The 23,139-nt window shown below is 34.3% G+C and overlaps 1 protein-coding gene and 1 long non-coding RNA gene across 11 annotated transcripts in view; one reads left to right on the top strand and one right to left on the bottom strand.

The window, feature by feature from the left end:
- Positions 1–23,139, top strand: part of LOC107982149 (dipeptidase 1) — a 662,392-nt gene that overhangs the window by 563,050 nt on the left and 76,203 nt on the right. For 9 of the 10 annotated variants that reach the window (XM_032602224.1, XM_031933340.2, XM_032602223.1 and 6 more), the window contains one exon: positions 19,640–19,715. The exons of the other annotated variant lie outside the window; for it this stretch is intronic. In XM_032602224.1, coding sequence (XP_032458115.1) covers positions 19,640–19,715 — 76 coding nt within the window. The remainder of the gene's footprint in view (positions 1–19,639; positions 19,716–23,139) is intronic. 10 annotated transcript variants of the gene reach the window in all.
- Positions 1,396–1,626, bottom strand: LOC103316916. Its single transcript, XR_001729594.2, has 2 exons — positions 1,522–1,626; positions 1,396–1,454 (listed from the first exon to the last, which is right to left on the bottom strand). It is a non-coding gene; the product is annotated as an uncharacterized LOC103316916 (long non-coding RNA).

Below are 23,139 nucleotides of genomic sequence, written 5' to 3'. Positions count from 1 at the left end.
TTACTGGATAGCAAGATGTCAAGAAGAAGAAAAAGTTTATTTCTGTGACATTCAAGGTTTTCAAAGAATTGCCGACGATACTTTTATTTTCAAGGAAATCAGTTTTCTCAATTTGAGTAAAACTGCTTTACCGACTGCGTATCTCTTTAAACCTCTATTATCATGGGATGAACTAACAGAGGAAGAAAAATGTATGACTCACTGGATTGAAAAGAGCCATCACGGCACAGAATGGGATTCTGGACATATTCCATATCACCGTCTTCATAAAATTTTAGAAATATGTACGCAAGGAGTCACAAAATAATTCGTCAAAGGAAAGCAGAAAGCAGAATGGATAACAAATTTATTGCCCGATTTGTAAGTTGCAAATATAATAAATTTATTTAAACTTTCACATTAAAATATCGCTCACACATTCTTCTATTTATTTTTTCAGATCAATCACAAACGTCGAAAATTTTGGCTGTCCATCGTTTGAAAAAATAATATATGATAAGCAGTTCGTCTGCTTTAATCACGATCTCTGCATTAGAAGAGTGCCTATATATGCTGTTCGAAACGTTATTGCAATACGAACCTGGCTACTCGATTATTTAGATGATCGATTTAGTTTAGATACGATGGATAATCAAAATTCAAAATGTATTTGCTTATACTGGAAATCCGCTTAACTAAATAAAACATGATTTTAATAAATGAATGTTTTATGTTTTATTCCCTTATCAACCTTATATATATTCGGCAACGTACGTTGTTGCCACCTACTCGTACGCTGCTATCAAGACGTGACAATGTGTCAGATGGCATAGGTAAATCCGTGCCCGCGTGAGTCGGCCGAGCCATGCCTTCTGCATGTCCGACGTTTCTAATTATAATAAACAGGACCCTTCTGTCCCTGGTTGTAACGCGCGATCAACGACAGTAAACATGCGTTATAATATACATTTCTAAAATGAATAATGTTTAATCAAGCAGGAAACACAAAATATTAGTGGAAAATTATGTTTATTTATTTTTATTTTTTTACATTTATCTTATCAAAAATTTATTACAAAAATTTATTGAAAAATATCATTCAGATTTTTCGCATATTTGCTTTCTTATCGAACACGATAAGCGGATCGTTGAGCATTTCGTCTTGCAATATACGCGGTCGTGCTCGTTGCTGTAGTGGCATTTGCTGATCTGCATGACAGAGAGGCTGTGGTGATGGCTGCTGTCGCGGAGATGGTGGTGGTAGATCAGTCTTTTTTAAAGACAACGAAAGTTTTCTCCGTTCCTTCTTTTCTGCTGCAATAACAAACCAAAAAAAAAACAAAAATTAATGTATATATTATCATAAAAAATCAAATGAAATGAATGAAAAAAAAAAATTATCTTACCTGATTTTTTGCTCTCTTGAGATGATGTGATTGTCATCCTTTTACCACCTATACCATTGATTGCTTCATCTGCAATTAAAGAAAAAATATGTATTATTATTTTTTGAAAAAATTAAAATTTTTTATTATAACTAACCATCAGATTTCCTCTTTCTTGAACTTTTGTCAGAGCCGCATCCCGACCTGGATCCCGAGCTGGTGCTCGAGCCAGAACTCGAGCTTGAGCCTGAACGCGAGCTTGATCTCGCCCTTGAAGATTGTGATAGCCTAATCCCCTTGGATGATATTACGGATCGTAGAGGAGACTGTAAATGCTCAACAGCGCTAACAGATGTATTCGACGCTTGGCAATCAGCGCTCGTGCTTGCCGTACTTGTGTGGTGATCGCTTGGTACATAAGAGCGATCGCTTTCTTTTTGATGACGAGTGAAGGGCGATCACTTTTGGCTGCCGGCGGAGAGCGAGGGTCCCTGAGTGGCTTCCTAGCTGGTGCTGTGGCTGCGGCTTTGGCTGCGGATGCGGCTTCTGCTGCTTTGGCTTCTGCTGCTTTGGCTTCTGCTGTGGTTGCGGCTTCTGATGCTTTGGCTTCTGCTGTGGCTTTGGCTGCGACTGCTGCTTTGGCTTCTGCTGCGGCTTTGGCTGTGGTTGCGGCTTCTGCTGCTTTGGCTTCTGCTGCGGCTTTGGCTGCGACTGCTGCTTTCGCTTCTGCTGAGGTTCTGGCTGCGGTTGCGGCTTTGGCTTTGGCTTTGGCTATGGCTGCGGCTTTAGCTGCGGTTGTGGCTTTGACTGCGGTTGTGGTTCTGGCTTTGGCTTTTGCTTTGGCTATGGCTGCGGCTTTGGCTGCGGTTGTGGCTTTGGCTGCGGTTGTGGCTTTTGCTGCGGCTTTGGCTGCGGTTGTGGCTTTTGCTGCGGCTTTGGCTGCGGATACGACTTCTGCTGCGACTGCTGCTTGTTGCTGCGAGTTTTGCTTCTGTGGAAGCTGCTGCTGATGGTGCATCTCTGATAAGGATGATATACTTTTAAACATCTGCTGCATCACACCAATCGGCGGAAGTTGCTGCTGTTGTTGCGACTCTGGTGAGGTGAGCGCACCCTCATTCAGCTGCTTCATCGCAGCAGTTAACTCGGCTGGTAGAGCTGAAGAATATAACAAAAATAATTAAATTTAAAAAAATGTTACAAATAAAATCTAAACTAATGTAAAAAAAATAACACTTACACTTTCTCAAAATGGAATCATCATTAATTCCATTCGATGTCCAGGACATCAACTGCCACGCCACATTAAAGAGATGGACAATTGTTCTGTAGCCGTTGACCTTCTCAAAAGCTGCCTTCATGCTGTCGTTGATTCCTTCCATCTTCTCACACTTTGAATTGAAGTCCCTCTCAGCAAAATTTGACCATCCCTCAATCACTTGAGTACACACCTACGCTTTCTTGGAGAGAGAGAGAGAGAGAGAGAGAGAGAGAGAGAGAGAGAGATAGAGAGCGATCATTGTTGACTGTCCATATCTTAAATTTTCATACGAGAGTCTTCAGCACGTATCCGACTTATCTGTGTGAAAATTCAAAATCTTAGTTCTTGAAACGCACACATGCACATATTAACTTGGCGGATAATCTATCTGCTAATCTGCAAGCAATCAGCCAGATGTGTATACTTGCGCATAGGCTAGCAAGCGGTCGGGAAAATATGTATGCCTGAGCGAGAAGGGGACGGGTCAGATGTGTATACGTACGTGCAGGTAAGCATGCGGAAATATGTATACCTGCGCGCGTGTCGGGCAAGAAGTCCGACAGATACCTGTATGAGATCTATTGTGCTATGAATAATATTATCTCCGTATGTAAGCACGCGGTCGAGGAAATGTGTATACCTGCGCGTTTACCGCACAGATACCCCTGTGAGATCTATTGAGCGTAAGATTATCTCTTTAAGAATCAACAGTAATTTCAAGTGTGTGTGAAAATTATCTCTGCTCGTGACAATCTAACGTGGAAACAGCTTTGAGGGTTCATCACTTCACGAGAGCGAGCAGATGTGCTTAATATTCTTGTTATTATCTTTCAGTTTAAACTGTAAGAAAGCGGGATTTATTTTTCTCCGATAAATTTATTAGCTTTGACTGCTATCTTATAAGGATGCATTTACACACTTTCCACCACCTTCGCTTTTCACACGTTTCTCGAAAATCAGAGAAGGAGGAGCTTTTCCAAGCAAATGTAGGCGCTTCCCTCTCTTTTGGGAGGGCTGCAATCTTTCCCTGAGAGGAGAGAGGGTGTTCTAGTATCTTGGAGAGAGAGGGGATCCCTCCTCTTTCATCGGGTACCAAAACACTCTGAGAGGAGAGGGGGTGTTTTAGTATGCCTATGTTCTGGTATGCCTATAGCCTATCTACTTGCAGTTAGTTTGTTCGTGTCTGTTACAGTTATTTATTCCGACTTTCAACAAAATGTGTGAGGTAAGAGAATTTTAATATTTTTATTATTTTTATATTGTGCTCTACTACGTTTTATTTCATAATTTTATTGATTGTTATTGATTTTTCTTCAGGTGATTGATGTTATTAAACCGATTGAAGTAAGTGATTTACCTTGAGAGCCTTGTCATAATTTGGGCTGGGGCTGGTGTGGTGTTTGTTTTCATTACGAGACGAGCCCTTATCGGATTATGGTTAAGCGTATTAATTATGGTGTCATCTCGGTTCGTAAATATTGTTGTTTTCTTTTCTTAGTTTGACTAGTGTTTATTTTGACGCGTTTTTATGTTATTTTTCTAGTATCGTTACCCTGTGCTTCAATGTGCTGTGAGTCTGGACCTAATTCGGGACTGTTTCATATTATGTCATGTCAAGGTGGACGAATTTCCTGGCTCTATTCACCGATGTGCTGTTTGCCGGTTAAGCTTTACCTCTGTTTCCCCAGCCACTAATTTCGACACTACAAGAAAAGTAGAAACTTTCATTATTGTTATACATAATTGACGTTATAAATTCTATGTTGTCGACTAGGGAACGGTGGTATGCAGGAGTGATGCCTTATCGGGACTCTTGCCTCATTTTCAGCCCGTAACACAATATTTGTTTAAGAGTATTGTCTTGAATTGTAGGTGTTGCCATTTTGCTTCGTCGGCTGGATAATCAACGGCGTTATTGTCTCGTCTCGTGTTATGTTCCTAGAGGGAGATATCGCTTTCTTTATTTATAATTGCACTCTTCACTCTTGATTTGGTTAGGCGTTTGTTTAGTGGATACACATATTCATGCTTTTTTCTTACTTAATACTTTTGAAACGAGTACAAACGATGTGTGTGCGCATATAAGTATGTGTGTACGCAGATATATTTATACATATACATATATTAATCTTAAAATAACGCATATTTTTAGACCTCCTCAGGCTCTATATATAAAACTCGAAGTCTATTTGCATTTACGGTTTTAATTTTCTTATTTTTCATTCGGATTTTAACGTTTCGCTGGTTGTTAAAAACATCGACAACAGTATACGGCCCTTCATATTGGTCAGCTAATTTATATTGTTTACCCCCTTTAAGTAACCAAACTGTATCACCTATTCTAAATTCTTTTGGGTTTATTTTTTTGTCATAATAATATTTTGAGCGAATTTTCGATTCAATTAATTTTTTGCGAGCAATTCTTTGGAGTTCGTTCAAGTGTTTACTAAGGTTTACAACGTAATCATTATACGTGGGAATGAGATCTTCCGGCTCCAGTGGCTCGTTCGAAGGAACGCGTGCTAAATGTCCGAAAACTAACTCGTATGGCGTGAACTGATGACCCTCGTGAGGCACGGTATTGTAACAAAAAGTCGCTAATTCTAAGCATTCGTCCCAAGTTTCTTTATCTAAAGCGATTTTAATATATTCGGTTAATGAATGATGTGCTCTTTCCAAGGATCCGTTAGATTGAGGATGATACGCAGTGGTTTTTCTTGTTTAATACGGAATTTCTTTGCTACTCGTCTCATTAAACTTGACATGAAATTACTTCCTTGATCTGTGAGAATCGTAAGAGGTGCGCCAAAAATACAAATAAAACGTTTTATTAATGCGTCGGCGACAGATTCCGCGGTGGCGTCTTTGATAGGTATCCGGAGACAATATTTTGAAAAGTTACATTGAATTGTTAATATATTATTATAACCATTTTTCGATACGGGGAAGGGTCCGACGATATCGAGACTAATTTTCTCCATGGGTGAGTGTGGCGTATCCGTAATTTGCATAGGTTGCTTGGTTTTGACTCGAACTAGCTTTTTCAATTGACGTGTGAGGCACTTACGTATGAAATTCTGTACATCTTCTTTAATATTTTCCCAATAATATTTTTGTTTAATCCGTTTATAAGTTTTATTGACTCCCTTGTGTCCTCCTATAGCCGTATTGTGTAATTCTTCCATGATTCTAACTCTATCTTTTTCAGCTATATATCTAATTATTCCTAGGCAAATTATAATTTTTACTGGTATTCCCTTCAATAAATGTCTCAATTTAATTAACACATCGTCCCATAATACGTTTTCAATATCCTTGCTCTTAGCAATGTTAATAGAACAAATATTTTCTTTCACAATCAATGACTTTAAAACTTTGAATGCAACAGTTATATTATTGAGAATCTCAGTAGTGCTTAAGGCTTGTTTGCCGCGTGTAACAATAGCGAAATGTAGTTTATTATTTCTATTCGTGATTTTAATTTCCCCGGCTTCTAACTCAGAAAATCTGGGTAATTCATTACGCGTGTGCAACTGTCGGGCTCCTTCGTCACTCGGCGTTCCGTCTGAAGTTATGAAATAAATGTAATTATCTTTTCTCATAAACAATTGTTCTTTACATTCTACAAAAATTTTTCCATATTTTCTTTCTTTATTTATAACAGGCTCGACTTCTTGAACGTTTTCGTTTTCCGTATTTGACTCTATTGGGAATTTCAATTGGTTATCTTGCGAGTTTGTTAAGTTAGTATCCGGCTCATTGGTCGTCTCGACTTTTTCGGCGTCATAGTTTTCAGGCGTGTCGTTATTTTGGTTTTTATCATGAGAGATTTTAGCGTGTTTCGGTCGGTTCTCTCGATAGTTCGATATTTGTATCTTTCTCGTTCTGGCACGTGTCTCTACGACTAGCACAGGTTCCTCCTGCTGTGTCTCCTCGGATCGCTCGACGGGGTTTCTCGAGAGAGCATCTGCCTTCACGTTAGCCTTCCCGCATTTGTACACGATGTCGTAGTCGTACGCGTTTAATTTAATTCTCCATCGGCTTACTTTTGACGTTAAATCGGTTGAATTTTTGAACCAGATTAAAGGTTTGCAGTCCGTAATAATTGTAAAGTGTCTTCCGAGTAAATACGGTCTAAACTGAGACACAGAGTATAATATTGCTAAAGCTTCTCGAGAGTATGAGTCGTATCGGCTTTCGGTGTCGGAAAGTACTCGCGACACGTATCCTATCGGTCGGTCTTTGCCTATTTCCCCTTGACTTAATATACCCCCTATAGCATGTAATAGTTTCCATACAAGTTCGACGCATCACACGTTACTATAAAAGGCTTTGAAAAATCTGCGATTTGTAATACAGGTTTGCTACAGAGTTTTTCTTTTAATATATCTTTTTCTTTTAATATATAAATGCTTGCTGATTCTGTTCATTCCATACAAGTTCGACGTCTTTCTTTAATAAGTTACTCAAAGGTTTAGCAATGTCCGAAAAATTATGTACAAATCGGCGATAATAACCCGCTAATCCCAAAAATTCGCGAATGTTTTTCTGAGTTTTAGGTAATGGAAAATTTGATACTGCTTCTAATTTCTTAGGATCCGGTTTAACCCCTTCTTTACTTAACAAATGTCCCAAATAAATAACTTCTTTCTTTAAAAACTCGCATTTATCCGGTTGCAATTTTAAACTAGCTTCGCGTAATCTTTTCAAAAATTTTTCGAATTTAGTATTGTGTTCCTCAATTGTTTTCCCGTAAATGACGGCATCGTCCAAAAATAAAAATATCTCTTTACCTTGCATATCTTTAAAAATTTTATCAACACAACGCTGAAATGTTGCGGGCGAATTTGAAAGACCCATTGGCATTTTAGTAAACTCATACAAACCGTTCGAAGAGCAAAAAGCAGTTTTATGCCTATCAGCCTCATGCAACGGAATTTGGAAAAATCCCGGAGCTAAATCAAAAACCAAAAAATATTCCGCTCCACCTACTTGGTCTATAATATCTAATATGTTTGGTAGTGGATATTTGTCTTTTATAGTTATATCATTTAATTTTCGAAAATCAACAACCACTCGATATCGTTTATTACCTTTACTGACTGGAGATTTCGCTACTAAAAATACAGGCGATGAATAATTAGAATTAGAAGGCTGAATCACCCCTCCCTCAAGCATTTCTTGTATTTGATTATCGAGTTCCTGTTTAAGAGCGTGAGGAAATCTATAAGGTTTAGTGCAAATAGGCACATCACTAACAGTTAGTATTCGATGTTTAATAAAATTACTAGTCCCCAACTTTTCCCCTTTTAAATGAAAGCAATCGGCATATTCCTCTATAAGGCGTTCGATTGACTGGCGCAGTTCGGTTTCTAAATGAGTATATCTTAGCAATGATTTCAACCGATCTATTCTTGGCATTTCGGCATTTTCAGCTTCCTTGATTTGGAAGATGGGAATTGTCGTTGCGTTATTTGGCATTCCGTTGGCAAAATAGTCTTTATCTGAAATTTCCATATAATTGTAACATAAGTCATCCATGTGACTATTTTCGATATAATTTTCAACAAAATGACAATTATTTAATTTATTTTCTTATTTATCTCCATATAATTTTTCAAAGGTTTCAGCATTTACAGATCCTTCTTTTAGTAAACAATTCTCAAGTTCTGAATCGATTTCATCATCAATATAATTAGCAATTATCTCAAAATTATCGATATTTTTATTCTCCTCAAATATATTCTCCGTAACTTGATCAACAAATACATTTTTCGTATCAACCTTAATCACTTCATCATCAATAATTTCAGCAACATTTACTTTATTTTTCATCTCAGTGTCTTCAGCACTGGATTTAATTTTATTCATAACGACATTTTTCTCAATATTCACATAATCTGTATGCTCACTCTCGTTGCCTTGAGAAGTGTTGACTTGTAAAAGTTTCTTTAAACGCTCAATTTCTTTAAATAAATTCTCAACGTATTCAATTGTATATATATTTTCACTTGATTCGTCATTTATTTCTTGAATATTAAACTCATCACTTTCTATAACGTCACGATCATTAGTGTCGAAATGCACATAAATATTTTCCAAATTCTGATTAACATAAATATTTTCATCTCGTATACAAAAATTTTGATTATCTTTTTCATCAATAAATTCACAATTTTCTTCAATTAATTCCTTATTTTCTTTAATGAATTCACTATTTTCTTTTAATTTATCATTTCCTTGATCAAATACATTTCGTGTATCATCGACATAAGAATCATCATAACCGCGGCCTGTCTCCCCTCCTTCACTCAGATCGCTTCTCACTCGTGTATTTTTAGACTCACTTGTTACCCTTGGTTTCGTATCTATCGGTTCTATTTCCGTAGGATACTTTTATTAAAATTATATTGTGATATGTTGCTACGAGCCAAGCCCAGCTTTGGTAGTGATAAACTACTTGTTGTGTACTACTTTTCTACTTGTACTTAAAGCTAGGTAGCTGCGTAACTTTGTTAGTATCGATAGGCATGAAGTGTACTAGGTTATAAGTGTCAAATTTGCATATAAAACCACTTACTAGCCATTATATCATGTTTGTTTTCAATATAACTTTTAGTAGAAGGTCAGACCCATTTTAAAACTTCACAGCTACTTTTTTACTTGTACTTAAAGCTAGGTAGCTGCGTAACTTTGTTAGTATCGATAGGCATGAAGTGTACTAGGTTATAAGTGTCAAAGGCTATAGCCGGGTTACTATGGTGAAATGGCCCCCTTGGAAAATGTATATATGTTATATACCATTCGATGGGGGATAAAAAAAAACTCCCATAGCCAAATTTTTAGCTCTCTGCCTAGTGCGCATGCGCAGTAACGTCGATAAACGTGTTTTTTTGATTTTATTTTTTTCTGAAGTCCCTATAGGATAAAAATTTTTTTAAAAATTCACATTGGTGTATTTTTATGTCATGAATAACTGCAATTTTTTTGGGATTACATAACCTCAAATATCGGATCTAAAAAAATTATTAAAGTTTTCAATCGATATTTTGACCCCCTTGTTTTTGAGGTGCAACTTTTTAAGTAGACTTTTTTTGTGTACTTTTTCCCGTTCTTTACGATGGCACTAACGTTTTTTCCTTAAAAATGGTGGCACAACTCGATTTGAGCCAAAAACTGATTTTTTTGCCATTTTTTCACGTTTTTAGCTGGTTATGTTACAATTTAGTTACTAAAGTGACTCCTTTTGAGTAGTTTTGCATATCTTCCCATGAAAACATAATCAAATGAAATATTTTGTTCGCTCCAAGCCGTATTTTTTATATTATCTTACGTTTTCAATGATGGTCTTATCAGAATTTGAGGTAATAAAGGGTTTCTCTCTATATATAAAAAGAATATCGCCGCTGTCAGTGTCTGCTTTTCTCTTTAACCTAAAAATGCCCTCATTTGAGTGATTTAACGCCGAAAAAGGCCATTTTTGGTACCATGTAACCCAAAACTAACCTAAAAATGTCATAATGCAAGGGTTTTCACGCAAAAAAGCCTGTTTTTAGCTAAACATAGCCTTGAAATCGATCGTTTGAGGGTACTTTTGGCGTCTTGTGGTCTTAAAAAGGCCATATTTGGCTTATCTGCCTCTACTTAATTGATTATTCAAAATCTATTGACAGTAATAATTATCAGGTAAAAAGGAATTGAAGTTAAGTATGTTCAATTCGTACAAAGTATAATTTATTATCTTCATAGGCTATTTAAAATAAATTATGGAACGTATACAAGTAGCTTTTTAAAAATAACGAATGTTCACAATAGAAAAAATGATTCACTCATCATTGTCACTATCTTCATCAATACACACTTCAATTTGATCATTAAGAAACATTTTAGACAGAATTTCAGCTGGTCGTATGATTTTTGATAAATATCTTCCATGTGAAAGATAATAGATTATGGCAGCAATATGCGCACAACATCCTATAGTACGGTTACCGTTAGCACAATCACAACAGTGTCTTAAGATGCTAGAATAACCAATACCATTTGGTTTATACTCAACGAAACATTTGTATTGTTTTCTGTTAATATGCCTGGATTGAACTTCAAGTTTGAGAATATTGTTAGTCTCTTTTGAATATCCAATCTTCAAATTATTATCTGCGTCAAGCATTTCCGCTAAGTAAGATATTGTCTGTTTAAGCTGATATGTTCCTGTAAACAGAATTTTCAAATCTTTTATTGTTAATTCAGGAAAGTCTGGTAAATCATCCGAAGTTATTATTTTAAATGGTAGTTTCCGACGACTCCATCTTTTGTCTACTACTAAAACTGCTAATGTATTTTCAACATTTTTTCTAGATTGCATAGCACTAAATATTTCATCTTGCATGTCTTCATCAGAATCTAGGCGTTTGCCAAACAAGTTATTTAAGTAGCAAGAAATTTTACAATAAGATCCAGTATTTTTCACCATTTTATTATCAAGTTTGTGATCTAATAACCTATATTTTTTCTTTTGAACTCCGTGCACTGCTTCAACAACCCATCGCAGTTTTGTCGTGAATCTTGTTTCATTTGATTCTTGCGTAGAAAGTTGAGATTTTGAACCTTTGAGTGCAGGCATCAAAACAATATAACCCATATTTTCTAATTTTTGTTTAATGTCCCTGAAACCTCTATCCAGTATAAAAATGTCCCCTTGGCGAAGAAGTTTCTGTAAAATATTCTGCTTCTCTTCCAATATTTCAATCAGTATTGTAGCATCATTTTTATTTGCAAGATATGGACCTAACTGGTCAACAACATAACCATTAGTAGTACATATAGTAAATGGTTTAGTCAGAGGAACTTTTTTTTGGCCTGAATAAGATTTTCTTTGGTACTCGTTATTAGAGCTTTTTTCATGCCTTATATAAGTACCATCAGCAATCAAAATAAGTTGTTTACCAGGATGTAATTTCTTTGCCATATTAGAAGTTTGATTTTCAATCAATTCATTTCTGTCTACATTTTCTAATCCAAAGTGTTTTGGTAGTAAATCTTTTTCGAAAGATAATAATACTGATTGACAAAAACGAGATACTTGTTGTTCGCTTTCAATGTCAAATATTGTAGAGATGAGCGAGTTAGAATTCCCAGAGCGCATTTTGAATAAAAATACGACAATGGCTTGTGTCGCTGTCCTTAAACAGGAATTCTTCAGAGAAGTGAGTTGATCTTTAAGATAATTAATATTTTCCCACGTTAATCCCGTAAAAACTTTCAATTTTTTTTCAGGCATGGAAAATTCAGCTACTGTATCTAATAAAGTTTCGTCTGCTTTCATTGATAATTGACTCAAAAATTGTAGTAATTCATCAATATATACCGTACTTGTAGTGGAAAAAATATTAATTTTATTTAGTTCATCTTCATAAAATCTTTTTTTAATTAAATGTGTGCAACAGCATCTATTGCCATGTGGAATAAAAACATTCATTTTACTATAAACTTGAATTCGGGCCTCTAAAGGAACTAATATATTATTAGTCTGTTTTTGGTACCCACAAACAAAGCAATATTTATGTGCCGCAATCGTCCTTTGAATAAGTAATTCCGTGGTTGCTCGTACTTTTTGTTCCTTTATTGTGTATACAGATGATTGTGTACTTTCCTGAGATGATGAAGTGACAGTTAGCTGAGAAAATGATTCAGAAACATTTGAATCTCGAGACGAAGCAGTTGCTGGAACATTAACCTTTTTAGGTTTAGAGCTTGATATGTATTTCGCTTTCTACATGAATCACAAATTACATCATGGATGTAAATATCTTTATTTGATAATTGTTTAGCATATTCGATTTCAACTTCAGATTCGATTTCCTTTTCTCGACCAATTGATTTTCTAATATAAATATTACACATGGCACATCTTCGATCATCGCGTTTCCTGATGTTATCTGACTCTTCATTACTATTAGATGCCATATTTATTTAACCATTAGACAAGAAGATCACTTCTGAAATAATAAAATATAAATATTTTACAATACATTTAAAAATGCTGTTAGTTAGTTTTTAAAAATCTAAAAAAATTGTTTGCCTTTTTTTAAATTAAAAACTAGAATGAATAATAAATATTACAAAAATATTATAATCTAAGTTCTTGTATAATCCAGTTTTCTCAGTAGCTTTACATGAAAAGTAAAAAAATAATATTGCCTAGTAAAAGTGAAATAAGTTGTATTTCATTTATAAGTTTTTTAAGCAAATAATTTTTTTTTGTCATAAAAACTGTATTGAAGTGCTTGCACCTAGTGATTTTATAAAATCAACAAACCTATGAAATTATTATATTCAATTTGTTTTTTTGTAAAAATATGTTCTTGTATCTAGACATGAATAATAGTGCATTTTAAAATAAATAAATAATGTTGTTTTTAATGATGTTTCATATACGTATGTGTTTAAAGCATAGGTTAGCTTGTGTTTACTTTATTCATTTTACATTTTTTTAACTTAAAAGTTAATTGACAATTAATAAGTTCGCATCCTATTAGTTCTATTTTTCATTTTTATTATTTCTCATGTATTGTTTTTATGTAAAACCAAATATTTTTTCTCATCTCATAATAATTAACTATAGTAAAAATCACATCATATATAGTCATATGCAGATATTTATGTGCATTTTTTATTAATTTGACAGTATTTTATACATAAACAAATTAATTATTGTTCAAGACTTTCTATATTTTATCAATTTAATCATACTTGTATAATTAATATACCGCATTACATCAAAACATGCAACTCATCAATCGTCAAATCCGTTTCTAGCAAAAGTTTATTGTCATATTTTATTCAAATGTTTTTCCTTCTTAATTTTATTTAGTTAATAGTTTCAACAACTTTATGTTTAACTAATTTCTCATTTTACTTTATGTGATTAGCCTAAATTGGTTAAGTTAAATAGATAAAGACTCGTTCCCCTTACATGCATTGTACGTATATCTATATCTATAGGATTGAAAATTCATTTTTATTAATTACTTTTTTGTTAGCTTATTGATTTAAAATCTGATTGCTATTTTTGTTTTAGGATAAGATCGGATCTTTATGCGAGTACTAAAACAGTTTATAATTTAATGTTGGTTTAAACTTTTGATTTTATGCAAGAATTTAATAACGTACACAACATGTTTTTCTTATTTAGCGTATAAAAAGGTCTAATAATTATCTGTTATTATTATTACATTATTATATTATTATATTATATTATTATATTATTATATCATATTATTATATTATTATATCATATTATTATATTACTATATTATCTGTCATTATTTTTGATACAATTACTCTTAATACTACAGAATTTATAATAAAAATTTTATTTTTCTACCCATTAATAAGTCTTACTCTGCATATACCGGTAAAATATAAGTGTATTTATTATAAATACATGGGAGATTTTTTATTTATCAGTAGGTTGGTTACAGTATTTTTTTCAAAACTCAAAGTGTCGGCATAAAAATAACATTTTAGATATTAATAATAGGTTTTGATTTTAAAGAAGTTATTTAACAAAATATTAATTTATTGTGTAATATGTATTAGAAATACATATAACCCTAATATCAAAGCATATAATCTGTGATGTCAAAACTTTTGAAAAACTTTGTTAAATCTTCATTTTTTTAAAAGATATGTAAAATATATAGTACTCATTTTAAATATACAAGATTGTTAGTTTTGAAGTAAACAGCAGAAAGATTTAAAGTAGCCGCGTCAGCCTTCGGTTCCAACTAACTCCAATGTATTTGAAAATAAATACTTAACTACTTTATTATTTTTTCTAGTATTGCTATCAATTATCAGTCAAAAGCCGAAATAGTAAAAAGAAAAATCGAAACAATTTTTATTTGCTAGATTTTAATTTACTTTAAAAGTTATAAACTTATACTAACAGCGTTTTCACCATTCACTTGTATTAGTATATTATGGAGAAAGTACAATTGAGTCCGTCGTCCCGTACCGACCTCGGGACATACCGTCTGAAATAAGCTGTTTTTACGGGATTGGCTAATTCTGTACCGTCGATTGGGTTATCGAACAGAATTAGCCAATAATATAAAAGTGACTTATTTCAGACGGTATGTCCCGGGGTCGGTACGGGACGGGACGGGACGTATTGTACTTTCTCCCTTATATAGACAATAGTAAGAAAAAAAAAAATTAGTTTTGAAAAAAACAATGTTGGCCATTGGTTTGCGCATCGTTTAATTAATTAAGAAATCAAAATACTTTATTTGTTTATGCTCCTGATAATTCTTAATTTTATGATTGACCATTCACTACGCAGATCGTCTGCATTGCAGCCGCCGCGTCAACCGCGCGGCCAAGCATAACCTTTTATTATAAATAAAAATAAACAATAAACAAAAAAGTGCGACAGAGACAATACTTTCGACCAATCACAGAACGTTTAAAAAGAACATAACATTAGCCATCAGTTTTATAATAAGGTGATATCACAATTCTGATAAGACCATCATTGAAAACGTAAGATAATATAAAAAATACGGCTTGGAGCGAACAAAATATTTCATTTGATTATGTTTTCATGGGAAGATATGCAAAACTACTCAAAAGGAGTGACTTTAGTAACTAAATTGTAACATAACCAGCTAAAAACGTGAAAAAATGGCAAAAAAATCAGTTTTTGGCTCAAATCGAGTTGTGCCACCATTTTTAAGGAAAAAACGTTAGTGCCATCGTAAAGAACGGGAAAAAGTACACAAAAAAAGTCTACTTAAAAAGTTGCACCTCAAAAACAAGGGGGTCAAAATATCGATTGAAAACTTTAATAATTTTTTTAGATCCGATATTTGAGGTTATGTAATCCCAAAAAAATTGCAGTTATTCATGACATAAAAATACACCAATGTGAATTTTTAAAAAAATTTTTATCCTATAGGGACTTCAGAAAAAAATAAAATCAAAAAAACACGTTTATCGACGTTACTGCGCATGCGCACTAGGCAGAGAGCTAAAAATTTGGCTATGGGAGTTTTTTTTTATCCCCCATCGAATGGTATATAACATATATACATTTTCCAAGGGGGCCATTTCACCATAGTAACCCGGCTATAGCCTTTGCATATAAAACCACTTATTAGCCATTATATCATGTTTGTTTTCAATATAACTTTTAGTAGAAGGTCAGACCCATTTTAAAACTTCACAGCTACTTTTTTACTTTAAAAAGGTATCTTTTTACTGTATTGAGGTTCTCGGAGTCCGGATCGAACATTCCGATTTTCACATTTTAAGGTTTAAAATGCAAATAAGGTAGCCTTAACATATATACAGGGCTTTAAATTATTTTTATTGGAAAATTCATAAAATTCCACAAAAAAGTATCTGGGTAGTTTTAGTTAAATCTGCATCCCTTATGAGCTACAAATCATTGAAAATAGGCAAAAAATGCAAAAATAGCTTGAATTCCCAGCTTTAACCAACTATAACTCGAAGCCAAGTGAAGGAATCGCGCTAAATTTTTTTTTGGGAATAAGGTACATGTACTATATATATATATATATATTATAACGGTGTGCTGGGTGCAGTTGTTCAGTTTCCAGCTCCGCTATAATCAAGGTCCGTAGACCTCGTTACTCTCGAGAAAGAGAGTCGTCGGGATAGCACCTAGTGCTGAATAGGTTCCGGCCAGGCCAGTTACGCTGCGATCTCGTACATATACGAGACGCAAGCCCGCGGAGGCGGCTGGGTCGGTGATGGAGCGAGATACAAGTGTACGCGTAGGAACACGCAAAATAACGACTACCGAGATTGTTGAGGGACAGTCACATCGTTTATTGATAAGCTATATACAGGGCTTGCATGCGAGCAAGCGAGGTCGCAGGTACGAGGGAGGATAAGGAGAGCCCTGGCGAGTGTAGCGTGAGAGAGAGAGAGAGCTGGCACTTACAGTTAGCCGGTATCGCCCTAATGTTCGCTGTCAACAGTCGGAACCCCGTCAGTGCAGTTCTGGATGCGGTAGCGAGACGCAACGTCGTATACGCACGCACACTCACACACTTCGACTTTCACTCTCTTAGCAGCTATCTCCCGAAAGTACTGAGCGTCTCGCGAGGAGTCGGTTCAAAGGTCAGATCGTATCTGGCGGCACGCGTCTCAGTCGCGTGTCGCCGAATTTTCTCTCTCTCTCCCTCTCTCTCCGCCTCTCTCGTGTCGTCCAGCGGCTCTCCCCGCCTTGCCAGCGCTGGTACCTGTAACAGTGTGAATTTAGTACAAGTCTTTCTTCTCGCGGCATGCTGAGCTTATGACGTGCTAATATCGCCCGTCATAATATATATATATATATATATATATATATATATAATATATATATATATATATATATATATATATATATATATATATATATATTATATATATATATATTATATATATATATATATATATATATATATATATATATATATACACAGTTTGGGCAAAAATTAAAATTTTCATCTTTGATTTCACAGAGAATATATATATATGGGTGGTTCTTTGACAAATCGTGAGCGAAAAAGAAATTCTTGCCGAAGCTTAGGGGATATGTTCTAGAGGTTGCCAGGATGTCACCTGTAAATTTTCAGATAGATACGATCAATTCTCTTCGAGTGACGAAGGTTCAAAGTTGGTAATTTTTTGCGTTTTTTTCCCTATCTTCAATGATTTATAGCTCTTAAACAACGAATTTTTGACTAAAAACACACTGAATGTTTTTTTTTTGTAAAATTTTCTCGGTCTTTTAATAAATGTTTTCTTATAGCCCTATATATGTTACCTGTCTTCTAAGCCATTTAAACCTTAATTTTGGTAAAAGCAAGTGTCCGCTCCAGACTCCGACCACCAAAAAATCCATAGAGATACCTTTTTATAGTTTGAAAAATTAGAACATATATCATACACTTGATTATAATTTTTTAGTCAGTGGATAATTAAGTTAATTTTTGCAGGAGGTATAATATATTTACAATTCCTCGATTTCGGTAGTAATATTTGTGACAACAAAAACAAGTTCTATAAAACAAGTGTTATGATTCTGCTGACAATGATCTGAGTGAAGCAATTTATTTCGATATGCAAACGTGTATTTAAATCATTTATTACTAAGGCTTAAATTTTTAGTCAATGAGGGACATTTGATACCAATTTTATGGTGTACATTAAGTTAATAAAATTTAGTGTTTTTCTTATACCTCTGTAATAATCTATAAATTTCGATATTTTGTTGTAAATAAAAATAAGTTTTATTAATAAGGTATTAAATATGTTAACTCTATCTCATATTTGAGTCAAAAAATAAACCTAGGTACTTAGTTTCAGTGACTCTTTTAATCTTTTCATCATTTATCTTAATATCGATTGTCTGCGGAACACGATTACAATAATTTCCGAATGTAATACTAACAGTTGTACTTACATTTAATGTTAGTTTGTTCAGCTTAAGCCATATAAAAACGTCTTCTAAATATTGGTTCAACTAGATTTCAACCTCCTTCGACGTTTTTCCTGTTGATATTACAGCTGTATCAGCTGCGTACGACATAATAGCTATTACTTGGCATTTTCGTTAGTGAGACATTCATGTAGAGTATAATGAGCAAAGGTCCGAGTATTATACCCTGTGGGACTCTAGTATTTATTGTACAGAAATTGCTTATGCGTATGCTGATTCTTGTTTTTTGTTTTCTGTTACTTCAATAACTTTCTAGTAGTTTCTGACCCTTACATCATAAGGCGTCGCGCACGGATGGCGGAGCTCTGGCGGAGACACCAGAGTCTGAAGCAGCTGGATCGATGTTGCCGTTCATCCGCAGAGCATCGAAGATTAAAATCACTGCTCATCGCGGTGGAAAAGTTTATGAACTCTCTACTGGGGAGGATAAAATCAGTACCACGGGGACGGGGAGCCGCAGGATAGAAATCCTGTCCCGACAGGGTAAAGTACTCGTGGTGGCGGTGGTTAGCCCGCATGCTGGGCAGAAAGTTTATCTTTCGTTGTGTGAGTTGCAATGCACAACTCGGGTATTGACCTGCAGAGTCATGAGGGATTGGATGGATCCCGCCGCCCATCCGAGCGACCGGTTGACTTCCCACTTAATGTCACCAGGCATCGGGAGGTCATCGATTGTTAACGTGCATTCTTTGATCGCGTTGGCCGAGCGTATCTGGGCCCCGCGCCCCATGGGGGGGGGGGGCGTGTGGGGAAGCTCAATGCATAGCCCGCTCGTTAAACAACTGGATTAATGCTCATCGCGCTCAAGATATCAAAACGCACACTCAAGTCAAGGGCCCTGATGGCAGTGGCGTATATTATTATCTTGGATCCCATATTAACGAGCATCTCCTTCTTGTAAATATTTGCAAGTGCTGGGCTGTCTTTACTTTGCGAGAGTTTGAAACTTGCGGGCTTTCTTCCATATAGTCGTGCGGGAGAAGTATAGCCATGCGCACGCACCGCCGTCGGTAACCTAATCCGATGCGCGAAACCGCGGGTAGCAAGAGCGATCGAGACGGCAGTACCACCTATCGACAGCCAATGAGCGAGTGCCGTTGCGGCACAATGAACACTGTATTTATACGGATTTTGGGTTATCTATAGCTGTCTAAATTTTCTGCTATTTATATCAAGTTATCTGGCAATCTTTTCTTTGTACGGTTATCAAGTACTTTTTCGATAGCAATTCGGGAAAAGGGGACTGTCTAAATTAAATACATTTCCGTACCACCTTCTCTCCTGTACCACATTGTGGGGCTAAGCTAGCCGAGCAAAACCTCGTTAGGCCAGAATCTCGAGACAGGGAGTTGTGAGACTTCGACGCTTATCGGCGAGTGTCTGACACCCCAGGTTTATGATGAAGAGTTTTGGCGAAGCAAGGAAAAATATAACATGTTTGCAGCCTACGATCGAGGAAAATTCTACGTTATAATATATATATATATATTTTTTTTTCAGCACATATTAATCACATACGAAGAGTAGCTGGCATCGATCACGTCGGTATAGGAGCTGGATTTGATGGAATAAATTTGTAAATATAAAAAATATTTTACCTTATACATTTTTCTGCATGCTGCTTAAAAATATCAAAAGAATAATTTAGGATAGTATGTATTGACATCAAAAACGTCAATAACTTATCTCTCTATATTAATAAAAAATCTTCGTCGCCGCCGCCGTTTCAGAAATTAGCTCTTTCTCAATTTAGGTTATTGGGTTTAAATTATGCCTTTTCTACGTTATACTTAACCCAACTTCTGTTATTGTGTTAATAATGAACGATTTTCACGTAATTTTACTGTTTCTGGCTCACCCTTATTTTGGGTTATTAGGCTCCCCCTCAATTTGGGTTATTAAGTTAAAATTATGCCTTTTTTCACGTTATTTTTAACCCAAATTTTGTTATTGGATTAATAATAAACGTTTCTTACGTAATTTTACTGTTTCTGGCTCCACCTCATTTTGGGTTATAGGGCTCCCGCTTTATTTGGGTTAAAATTATGCCATTTTCACGTTATTTTTAACCCAACTCTCGTTATTGGGTAAATAATAAATGATTTTTACGTAATTTTACTGTTTTTGGTTTCCCCCTCATATTGGCACCCCCTCACTGGGCCTACCTCTTATTTTGGCTTGCCTTTATTATAACGTTCCCTTATTTCGGTGGCTAATGATATATATTTTACCCTTTTTCGCTTCGCTCGCCAATGCCTTATTTGGATATAATATGCTATGATTAATTATTATCTATTAATTTTACTAAATATGCAATTTAGGAAGTACTGACAGGTTTCCAAACTATCCAAGAGATACTGCCATAAACATACTGTAAATTTAGTGGAGTATGCTGTTGGTGCGTTTTTTTTTTTAATATTTTGTTAATAAACATCAACAATGTGTTTTTCTTAAATATCATTACTAACATATATTACTCTTTATATAAGTCTTTTTACATATATATTTACATTAATTATGTGCTTTTCTTCAATGTTTGTAAGACTTATTATTAGAGGAAAATGTTTTTTAGTATCAAATTTATTTAATTTTTGTTATTAACGTTTATTAACAAACAAGTGGTAGGCCCCAGTAGGCCTATTCCACTCTTATAATTTACATTATAAAACTTTTGCTTGCATTTAAAATATACTTTTCATCATATGTGCACGAAAAAGGCCACTTACCATGCATGTAAAATAAATGGAAAATCGAGTTTTTCTTAGCACCGGAAAAAAACTACTCCTTTGGGATGAAAAAACTTTTTCCTTTCAAGGGAGTAGTTTTTTCCGCACTCTACAGCGTATCCAATGTATGTATGTGTCTATATATTTTCAAAATTCGCAATATTTTCGAACTTTTAAAAATTTTCAAAATTCTCAAAATTCACAAAATGTTCAAAATTTTCAAAATTCTTAAAATTCTCAAAATGTTTAAAGATTCAGACTCGGATGATTCGCTAGAAAAAGCCAATTTTTTCCCCTAGTTGCACAATATACTATTTATCTATATTGTTTTCATAAAATTACTGGTTGTTGGCCTGGCATATGAAGAGTTAAGGTTACTACAGTATGTGAATTTCCAGTTATAAGTAATTTATGTATTCTCCATGCAGCTTTCATAGGGCTTAAGTATCTACAGTCTACATGATTTGTAATTTCGACATATATCAAAGGGTTTGAATCGTTTTTTGTATTCTAATTAAAGCTTTATCATCACCTTTGTGTAAATATTTGTATAAGTATTTGATACTCATAATTGAAGCACAATATTTTGTATTTATGTGACAATGGTATTTTTTTAAAAGAGTCGGATTATAGGCCATCGATCCTCTTATTATAATGATAGTTTTTATTTCTGTTGTTACGTCTACGATATCTAGGAAAACCGTTATTTTCAAATTGAGTCGCGTCACAGAAATGTTTTGGAAATTTTTTAGAGCAAGTTTCTGATTCTAAGTCATAACACAAAGAGTCGTCTGTATGTGGGCCGTGTAACATATGTTTTATCACTAAATCTCTCAGTTCGACATCATCATCAGGCATTTCTGCACTAATATATTTGTCAATTTTATCTGGATTTGTCAGTTAATCTTTGGGATCGAATGTAAATAACATGCGCATGTGGAAGACATTTTTTGAAAGTCTATTACATAAACGTGAGCTATAACATTGCCGAAAAATTTTCCGCATAAAATGTCAGATAGAGGTGCACGAAATTTTGCATAGAATAACCTACTGTAGGTGCAATATCATTACAAATGAATCCCGGTGGAAATTTTTCTAATATTCGTTTTAACTCGCGCCAATTTGGATTAGTTGTCATTGTAACAAATAAATCTGGATTACTACCCATTTTTCTTACTGTAGTCATGAAATCTAAAAACTTTCGATGCATGTATCTTGTACTTCCTATATATGTTAATGGAAAAACAAATAAATCACCTAATCTTTCTTTGTTTTCAAAATTTTTTGAATTATTCAAAGCACTATTTGCTACATGATCTACCAAACCTTGATAACAATCAACACATATCTTTTTTTGATTATATCTTAGAAAATTTAATCTATTACCTTCTATAATTATGTATACTTGAATAATATATTGTTGTGTCAACCTACCACAATACAAAGTAGCAGAAAGGTCTGTATGCTAATCTGTATGAATGATATTGAAGAGGAGTAAGATGTTTAGAGCTATTTTTATTTTGTTTGAACATTGGATTCCACCCTAAATCTGCAGACGGAAACATAATTGGAAAGATCATAGGGTCTAAATGATAAGAGAGCTTATTCACAACAGAAGTACTTATTGACTCCTTTTGACAAATCTTTTGGATACAAACAAAGATCGTAATTAGTTAAAACATCACCATCTTTAGAAACTATTAATGCCGCACATTCACCTGTAGAGGGTTTATTATATCTACGTTGGTCTTGATTAATGTTTCGTGTAAAATACAAGCAGTATTCAGCAATGTTTCTGACTTGGTCAATTTATTTTAATTATTGAATATTTTTAAATATGGGTTATTAGTTGAAATTTTAAAAATGATTTCAATATGTTCACGAATCAGTTACAAATTTTATGAAGATCTTAAGTCTTATTTCAGTAGCTTCTAAATAGTCATATATATAAATTTGACCACAATAAGCTGTATCATTTGAAGTTTTGATTGTATTAGGTTTATTAGATTAGTATTTTATTAGATTAGTATTGTATTAGGTAATATATGACTAACTTGACCTTAAATTTTTAAATTATAAATTCCAGATTTAAATTCATTGATAACATTTGCTTTAAATGTAGCAAACGAGAAAATATTATTGTAATAATGAATCAGATCTCTAAATTTTCTATCATTAAATAATAATTCTTTAAAACTATCATCATATTTACTGAGCGGTGGTAATTTTACTTTATCATTATGACAACAACTTTTTTTAGAAGACTCTACGGAC

The sequence above is a fragment of the Nasonia vitripennis genome, unplaced genomic scaffold, assembly GCF_009193385.2.
Source record: "Nasonia vitripennis strain AsymCx unplaced genomic scaffold, Nvit_psr_1.1 unplaced0148, whole genome shotgun sequence".
In the NCBI taxonomy this organism is placed as follows: domain Eukaryota; kingdom Metazoa; phylum Arthropoda; class Insecta; order Hymenoptera; family Pteromalidae; genus Nasonia; species Nasonia vitripennis.
Note: the sequence above shows the minus strand (reverse complement) of the source record. Positions and strands in the feature narration are given on the sequence as shown.